Source organism: Branchiostoma floridae, chromosome 5 (assembly GCF_000003815.2).
Source record: "Branchiostoma floridae strain S238N-H82 chromosome 5, Bfl_VNyyK, whole genome shotgun sequence".
Classification (NCBI taxonomy): Eukaryota; Metazoa; Chordata; class Leptocardii; order Amphioxiformes; family Branchiostomatidae; genus Branchiostoma; species Branchiostoma floridae.
Window position 1 is genome coordinate 23,507,823 of NC_049983.1, and position 9,649 is coordinate 23,517,471.

General features: G+C 41.9%; 1 protein-coding gene across 1 annotated transcript in view; it reads right to left on the reverse strand.

The window, feature by feature from the left end:
• Positions 1–5,259, reverse strand: part of LOC118416317 (adenosine receptor A2a-like) — a 7,471-nt gene extending 2,212 nt beyond the window's left edge. Inside the window, exons 1-2 of the mRNA XM_035821406.1 lie at positions 5,184–5,259; positions 511–588 (exon numbers count right to left, since the gene is read on the reverse strand). Of these exons, the coding sequence (XP_035677299.1) occupies positions 511–588; positions 5,184–5,259 (154 nt within the window). The remainder of the gene's footprint in view (positions 1–510; positions 589–5,183) is intronic.
• Positions 5,260–9,649: the final 4,390 nt, after the last annotated feature.

Sequence of the window (9,649 nt, forward strand, 5' to 3'; positions counted from 1 at the left end):
TAAATCTACTCTCCAAGCAGAGGTTAGACTCCGCCTGTTTTTTTAACGTTTTTTTTAGTCGTTTATATCGGGCTTTCTATTTTGTGTTGTATCTTGTATTGTCAAAGCCTTGTTTGGAAGGCGTACTTCAAGGAAAGTGACAAAATAGAAAGCCCGATAAAAACGACTAAAAAACGTTTAAAAAACAGCCGGAGCCTAACCTCTGCTTGGAGAGTAGTGTAAACCGCCTTGTGGCTGATACGAGATGGAGGCCTCTATTCGGTTGACGTGCGAAGCACGGGACCTTCATTTAACGTCCTATCATAGGGTCGGCTTTAAACAAAGCTAGATACTCATTTTCACCTGAGTGAAGTGAGGAAAGTCGTGTTTCCCAATGGCACAAGATCGGTGACACGGCAGGATTCAAACCCAGGACCGCTAGGACCTGAGCTAAACGCACTTCATTGCCGATTACGCCACGCGATCTCACCATTATACCAGAAGTCGGCAGTAATGAATGTTGCCACGTACCTGTCGTGACGTTGCCAGCGACGCCGTCCGGTTCCTCGACATAGAGGGCCCTGTAGAAGGCCGTTGTCGAATCCATTCCTGACAATGTAACGGTAAAGGGGCATTCACGTTATCAGCTGATAATTGACTAATGTTTATTGCAAGTTCATGCCCGTAGGCTAATTGCAAGTACATGGTAGAAACAAGATAGGCAATGTGCTTGAAACAAGGAACTGTGATAACTATTAAACAAAGAGACTACTCGAATACTTGTGTAGACTATATCTAGATAGGTTGGGTTTGACTTCTTTTTTCAGAAATAGATGAAGACAAAGAGTGACAATTTTTCTACAATATGGGTTTTGTGATCTGAGGAGAAAAGTGGCTTTCTGTAATAGGCCCTAGAAAGGACAGCATTTTGCAACCACTGACTGTACCAAGAGAAATAATTGTTAGTTTGACATGCCTTGGACAGCCTAGGTACCACCCGGGTGTCGATGCAAATCGACAACGGTGCCGGTGCCGCATTCTGATCAATCATAATTAGCGATACACACAGGAAAGTAAGGGATATGCAGGCATTGGCCATCAAAAGGAGCGAAACGTATGCCAGAGCAGAGGGAATAAGTACAGACTGCAAGGGGGGAATGGCTCCTTCTGTTAACATTGATAATGAGCTTTGTTGTTCTAAAAAGCCAAAGACTGCAATGTTTCGAATATTTTCTGTGGAAATTCTGGTTTCAAAATGCAATCTGTAATCTTCTTAGAAATGTATGTAGCAAAGAACAAATGTGACTTTTCAGAAATTCGACAAAGGAATTCACCAAGGGATCTATGTGCCATACAGAAGTTTGCAAGTTTGGGTAGGCTATATGATAATAACGTTAATGAATGAATGAAAGACCTTTATTGTACATTCATGCCTCGACGGGCTAGGTACAGGTCACTGATAACAGACATGACTGATAACAGACATAACAAACATATGCAAAAACAACAAGATACAATTAACTAGCTGAAGGTACTAAGCTAACAGGATGGTCGACATCTTCTCGCTTCTTTGTACAGGTGTAGATATAGGAACAGATAATGTTTGATATACAGGGTTTGTCTAGGCGCATCAAAAATAGAAATTTATCCGTTGCATTAAGGTGTTCAAAATATGGGAACTCTTTTCTTATATATTCATAAAGCACAATCCGTTCATTATGGTACAGTTTACAGTGTAATGACCCGCCTGTTCCTCGGTGTACATGGTGTCATAACGCCTGGTCCTTTGCTATAATCACCGAATAAAACCACCTCGGGCGGGTCATTAACCATTGATTTTGACATGCCTTGCATGGACACATTCACTTTAAAGTGACTCATTTTGTACAATGAAGCCACTGCAAGACTCAATTGTCCGGCATAAGATCAACGATCAACATGTGGCCATAGGCAACACCTCTGATAATGCAGTATTTGCATGTATCTGTACTTACTATTATAATAAAAATAGGTTTGACAGCAATCGTATATGTGGCGACTAACCTAAAGCCATATTGTGAGGTTATTGAACCAATAGTACATTGTACCGTATTCATGTGTTAGACCGTGGACTTAAGCTTATCTTAACATGAATATATTCGTACCAGCTGCTACACCATGCAATATTTTTCTTATCTCCAGTCAGATCTATAGCGGGCAAAGACAATACCCAAAACCTAAATAGTGTCCAACAGGCCAATTGGACACTGTGTAGCCCTTGGTCTGTCTGTGCCCACCCGATTGATCTGCTTGGAGATTGTGTTCTCACCAGATTCTGTCCAGTACGAATCGTCAGGTGAAACAGAAGTGTGCCCATCCTCGTGTGTTTGGCGTGTGGGAGCGACCGTTGCCGGACGGGCTTCCAACAGAGGCTGAATAGTCACTGAGAACGAAATAATGTGACGGCATTTCATCAGTTATCATATTCACACGATAGTAACACGTTGGTGAGTTTCAAATCTGAGAAGTGCGTCATTTCTGGTCTCATTGATGTATTACTCTGAGTGGGCACCCTAAAAGAGATCCGAGCCAAAAAATTAACGGCTGCATAGACGCGTCTTTTTAGCGGTGAGAAATTCCCTTTTAGGCAGACGAACTGATCTCAAAAGTTAGATTGGTGAAAGCTTGTTTGTAACTGAAGAAATTAGCAGGTAAAGTTTTGCAACCGCGCGCTAGGTCGGAGGTTCACAGGCCTGAGTTCTGAGTGGTGCGGTTGTAGCCTATTGTGGGGATTGAATAATTGTAGTTTGTAATTGCTATAAAAAAAGAACCTATGTATAGTTGACGTTGGCAACTTTTTCCCACGATATAGGGTAAATGTGCTCAACATAGAATAAAAAATCTGCTACAATTTTACGTAGCTTCATTATGAACGCGTCCATGTAAACCACGAATTATAACATAGATGTCCATGGGAAGAAGAAACTCATCAATGAGACCTTCCTTATGTATATTTTTTGCTTTGCTAAACGGTTTTGATACATTCTATCCTACCGACCAATGCAATGATGCTCTAGACTATTGTGTTACAATAACATGACATTTGGAGTACGGAATATACATTTTCCGTCTGAAAAAAATTAAAATTCTCAAATGTACAATTTTGAAGTGGTGTTTGTCCAAACCAATTTTTTAGTAAAACAAGTTAAACCTCTTTGGTGACAACACCAGTGCACAGGAGCCTAAGATTAAAAAGATTTTGTCTGCAAATAACAAAGGATTACAAATTAAATCATGTTTAAGCATCGTATGACCAAACGTTGTGAATGGCGTCCTTTGGATATGTCCAAGGTATCCCCATACGAAAGTTCGGATCATTTTAATCTAAAAATTGGGGGAAATAACGTCTAAGGGTATTTTACCTAGTCTGCCGTCATGCCAGATATCATGAAAGTCAGCCCAGGAACGATCAAAATGAACTTGTAATGAGAAAATGTCTCATTTTTATTTCGTCAGGTCTTTTAGATTTGAAGTCGATTCTGAACACAGAGTCCAAAATCCCAGGACACAAATGTTACCGTGGTTTACATAGATAATCTATAGATAATCCTTATTTCATGTTCATTCCCCAGAGGGATAAACAATGATGGCGCTGGCATGAACCTCCTAATTACAACCTCCTTCGTATGAAGAATGCCCGATTTGAGTCATGAAAAACAAGTTTTAATGACATCAGCAATTATGCAAAAGGTACAGACATAATTGTTTCCAAGCATAACAATAGCAAAAAACAAATGCATGTAATTTGTCCACGGTAGACGACATGCCCAATCCCACAGCTTCAGTGGAAAACACAAAATGCCGGTGCGCGTTTATTTTTCTAAATTTCTCCAGTTTTTGTTCCCGATTTCTCGACAAAAAGGGTCCTGCACTTTTTTAAGAGCGGGCGGCCTCTGTCTAAACCGTCACAAGCAGCATTACACACATGAGAGCGTCATTTGACAGGCGGACACCCCCTTGTGGAAACACTCGACAAGTAAAAATGAAGGGAAACGCAGGGAAAAGAATTCATTTCACTTCCATTACCATATCTCTGGTATGGAGCATGATTGAAAAACCATATATTTCACTCCTATACCGATGGTATAGAGCGACATATAACATTACGTAAAAGATAGACAAGAGCAAATATACCCAACTTGACTGGTAACAGTTACTCAAGTAGCTATATACACATATACTTGATTTTGGAAACCGTCAGACGTTCCAGGCAACATCCTTTACCTCTATCTTTTGTCTGTGACTGGAGCTGTATCTGAAATTCACCAGCTTTTAACAGAATTAGGCGAAGACGATTTTTAGAAAAAAGAAAACAGGAAACAAAATGAGAGCAAAAATACATACCTATCGGTGTCAACCAGAACAGTAGACTTGGAAACAGGCAGGCGAGGAATCTATTCATTTTTACACCCAAGGAAAAAACACGTCCCTTGTCAACCACAGCGAGGATAAGGTTATGCCCAGATCCATTGATTAACGTCTTTTCTGAGTAATTAGCACAAGGCTCTCCTATGGTCACTTTGATCCTAGAGGATATAGCGAACGGAAGTGAGGTGAGACACGCAGATCAGCATGCCTATTTAGGAAGGTAGTCATGGAAACGGCCGCGGGTGCGCCACATGCGGTTATTGATGCGATTTTGCTCTCATTTTTGTTTCCTGTTTCCTTTTTCTAAAATTCGTCTTCGCCTGATCAAACATCATTAATGCTAGTAATGGTCACTACATACAAGCCAAGTGTCAAAACCTGTGGACGTCAAAAGCCCTAGCTTATTTGCTCTCATATTCAAAACACACCCAGACATTATGGACTCATGCAGTTGTACTTAAAATAAGACACCAAACGGCCCCGTGTGTAAACTTAGCGCTATGAGTCTCCTCGAAAACGCGCGTGTAAGCCCCGCCATTCCTCATTCGCAGCTGTAAGAAGGGTTAGCAATCAATTAATTGCCTCCATGATTTCATGGATGCTATATTTTCACTAGCGTTTGTCTGTCTGTACCGACTTCGAGTGACCTTTGAAACGTTGCACGCCTTGCACCTCGGATATCTTGAAGAAGACCAGAGGACCGGTTGAAAATTTGGTCAGTCGCTGGAATCTAGTCCAATCGTCGTCATTGTACCAGAACTCGAGATCGGTACGTAGTAATTAATGCTGCCACTTACCCATCGTGGCGTTGCCAGCGACGCCGTCCGGTTCCTCGGCATAGAGGGCCCTGTAGAAGACCGTTGCCGAAGCCATCCCTACCAATGTAACGGTAAAAGTGCATTCAAGTTATCAACTGATAGTAGCCCCTAGAAAGGACTGTGTACTCATTTTTCAACCACTGACTGTACAAAGAGTATCCTTTTCAAGCTGAAATGATCCAAAGGCTATGCCACACATCCAGACCGGAAGTTTGATTAGTAACAGTGACTGATCGAAAGCTTGTTGGTGAGCGCTTCATAGTAATAGTATGCACTGATTTAAAAATAAAACTGTAAAATTGTATCATAATGTTGATTAATGTTGACGAGACTGAGTGGCGCAGCGAAAGCGTATTCGAATTCGTGGCCTAAAGGTCTTGAGCTCGAATCCTGCCTGCCATGTACCCGATCTAGTTCCCTTGCAAAAGGCTTCGGCTTGGGCCGTCCCTCGGATAGGACGTTAAATGACGGTATGGGGAGAGCCGCACCGCACCCCAATCTCTAAAGAACCCCCACATGTGCGATGGTGCGGTGTGCGATGGTGCAAAATCCTTCCGTCTGGAATTGGTGATTCTCTACAAATCACCTGGACTCCAGGAAGAATAGTGACATATCAGTCACTAATGGAGATCAGTATAACCAAACCAAACCAAAAACCGTCAAAAATGAACTTAGATCCAAGTATTGAACATTTCTGTTAGAAGTGTTGGGCTGTGACCTTCTTGTGCAAGTTGGTCATGATTCAAAGTAGGATAGTCACATCACAGCTGGTAGTTCCAAGTTCTTTTGCGGCCCCGTGTGTAAACAGATCGATACTGACTTTAGAAACTGGCTGCCACCACAGGGAGGTCAGATCACTGGCAGAGTAACTCGCAACAGCCACAAACTGAACTGTCCTAAAGCAAAGACGAACCGGTACTTGAACTCCACCATACCGTACCTGACTAGACTGATAAATAAGAATGGGCAGTGATCTGCTCCGTATCTCATGTCAATATGATAGTAATTTTATCTATTGTCTGTCTAGCCTTTTTAAGTGCAAAGGTAAAGCATTGTTATTGATATAGTAAAGCCACATTTGATGCGCTCCTGTCAAGTTATATAGGTTTTAAAGATTGTAAATTGGTTTTTAATGCAGTGGCCAACGCTATGATATCCAAAAAAGCTATCTTGTATCTGAGTGTGCAAACCAAACCAATGCTACAGCACGCAATGTTTCTCTAATCTCCAAACAGATTTATCGGAGGCCAAGACAGTATCTAAAGACTAAACAGTGTCCAACCGGCCAATTGGACACTGTCTAGCCTTACGATACTGGCTGTGCCCCGGACATATCTACCAGGACTTTCGCGGTGGTTTAATGTTTAGTGGCCGCTTCACCGTGAAATTAAAACCACCGCGAGCATTTTCCATGGCAGTAAGAGACTACAGTGCATGGTGCTACCGCGAACTTGAAACCACCGCGAAAATTCCTTTTTCCCGCTACCACGAAATTGATTGAATCCACGCGAACTTGAATGCATTTACAGTACGTTTCCCACCAGATTCTGTCGAGTACGAGTCGTCAGGTGAAACAGACGTCTGCCCATCCTCGTGTGTTTGGCGTGTGGGAGCGACCGTCACTGGCCGGGCTTCCAACAGAGGCTGGATAGTCGCTGAAAACAAAATAATGGGACAACATTTCAGTTTATCATATTCACAAGATACTAGTAACACGTTGGTGAGTTTCAAATCTGATAAGTGTGCCATTTCTTCTATGTATATTTTTTTCTTTGCTTAAACGATTTTTATACATTCTATCCCATAGACCAATTCAATAATATTCTAGAAACTAGTAATAAATACAATAACATTTTTGTAGGGTCTGCCGCTACCAGCCCAAAGCTGCCTAGGCAGATCCATGTAAGGACTTGTCTCATCGTCAATGACATGTGGAGTACAGAATATACATTTTCCGTCTGAATATAGAATTAGGCGAAGACGATTTTTAGAAAAAAGAAAACAGGAAACAAAATGAGAGCAAAAATACATACCTATCGGTGTCAACCAGAACAGCAGACTTGGAAACAGACAGGCGATGAATCTATTCATTTTTACACCCAAGGACAAACAACTCGTCCCTTGTAACCACAGTGGTCATAAGGTTATACCCAGTTCCACTGATCAACGTCTTTCCTGATCATCAGCACCTGTCCAGTCCCTTTTACGATCACTTTGATCCTAGAGAGGAAGCGAACGGAAGTGAGGTGAGACACGCAGATCAGCATGCCTATTTAGGAAGGTAGTCATGGAAACGGCCGCGGGTGCGCCACATGCGGTTATTGATGCGATTTTGCTCTCATTTTTGTTTCCTGTTTCCTTTTTCTAAAATTCGTCTTCGCCTGATCAAACATCATTAATGCTAGTAATGGTCACTACATACAAGCCAAGTGTCAAAACCTGTGGACGTCAAAAGCCCTAGCTTATTTGCTCTCATATTCAAAACACACCCAGACATTATGGACTCATGCAGTTGTACTTAAAATAAGACACCAAACGGCCCCGTGTGTAAACTTAGCGCTATGAGTCTCCTCGAAAACGCGCGTGTAAGCCCCGCCATTCCTCATTCGCAGCTGTAAGAAGGGTTAGCAATCAATTAATTGCCTCCATGATTTCATGGATGCTATATTTTCACTAGCGTTTGTCTGTCTGTCTGTCAACAAGAACGGCTCAATGGATTGGTCTCAAACTTGGTGTGTTGGTGGGGTGTGATAAAAGCTGGAAATGATGAGATTTTGGGCCCCCTAGCAGCTTCCCTTGGTACTGCAGCGCAACTTCCGGTTTTACTATCTCGTGCTCTGAACAAGCTATGGTCACGAATTTTGAGTATTAGATAGCTCTTGCGCTCAGGAACAAGTGACATAAGTTTGGCCCCCCTAGCGACTGGTTAAACTTGGGATAGCAGGGGCGTTTTTGTCAAAACTTTTTAAGCGGATAACTCAAGAAGGGAACAACGAATTTTTATGATTTTTGGTATGTAGGTACCTTAGACAATATTGTACAAAATGAAATACTTACTATGCAAAATAGGAGTACATTTGCATATTAATGAGAATGATCTATCTTGGCATTTTTTTCAATGTATCTCTTGTCTCAGGCAAGATATGGTCTTGACATGGTAGTAGATAGCTTTCAGTGTCTTGACAAAGCGGGGCAAGTTTCAGCCCCCTAACATCTATTTTTGGAACTGAAGGGGCATTTTTGTCAAGACATTCCAAAGAGGATAAATGCAGAAAGGAATGACGGATTGACATCATTTTAGGCATGCGGGTAGCTTAGACAAAGATGTTCATAATGATATACATGTTGTGCAAATGAGGACTTAATTTGCATAATTAATGTGGAAATTGCATGATTTCATCGTTTTCAATAAGTGGACTTGGCAGCCATTCTTCATTCATAAACTAGCTGTGGTCCGCTTTACACATGCGTGTCTGAAGCGACTCGCGGAGTACACTTTGGAGCGTTCTACATGTTCTAGTGTATATGTCACAGTAGAGATCACGATCCAGTAGAATCGTCGATTCTACTAGTAGAATCGGCTAGTTCAGATTGCGATCGGGATCTCTCCTAGGAGAAACTCCGATCGCGATCTCTCCTAGGAGAATCGGCAATTCTACTGGATCGTGATCTCTACTGTGACGTATATATACGTAGATGAAGATTAGACATCCGGGTAATAAGATTCGCCAAAAAGCAGTTAATCAAGCAACAGGAGTTCCAAAATCATATCCAGTTGCTTGAGTAAATGCTTTTTGGCGCAGTGTATATATGATCATTTTCGTAGCTTCTTTGTACAATTTACAGAGCTTTAATTTGGAAATGGACGAAACTTGATGTGCGCGCTGATGTCATCCGTATAATCAAGTCGGGTGTATCATCACCGCCATTATGACAATATAAACATTACACAGTATGACATATTTGTCTTCGCCCCTCGGCCCTACTCTCTAAGCAGAGGTTGTTTTTAACGTTTTTAGTCGTTTCTATCGGGCTTTCCATTTTGTATTGTATCTTGCTGTGTGTTAGTTTTTGACACAGCAAGATACTATTTTGAATACAAAATATAAAGCCCTATAAAAACGACTAAGAAAAGCGTTTAAAAACAGCCGGAGCCTAACCTCTGCTTGGAGAGTACCTCGGCCCTACCTCTTTACTCTCTGACCTTCCCAAATATGACTGTAGACGTAATGGGGATTTCCAGGTTCTGTTTACACTTACCCTTGGATCAAGGGATTTGAATAGAGGCCGCTTCTTGCTTGGGTGAACGACAATGCCTGACGTACTCCACACGTCATCAGGGCGGACCCTGAAACAAGGGCTCTGATTGGCCGGTGAATGGTGTATTACGTCACCGAAACCTTTCGTAGATCTCAAGACATAGTAGATCAACACAACTCAGAGAT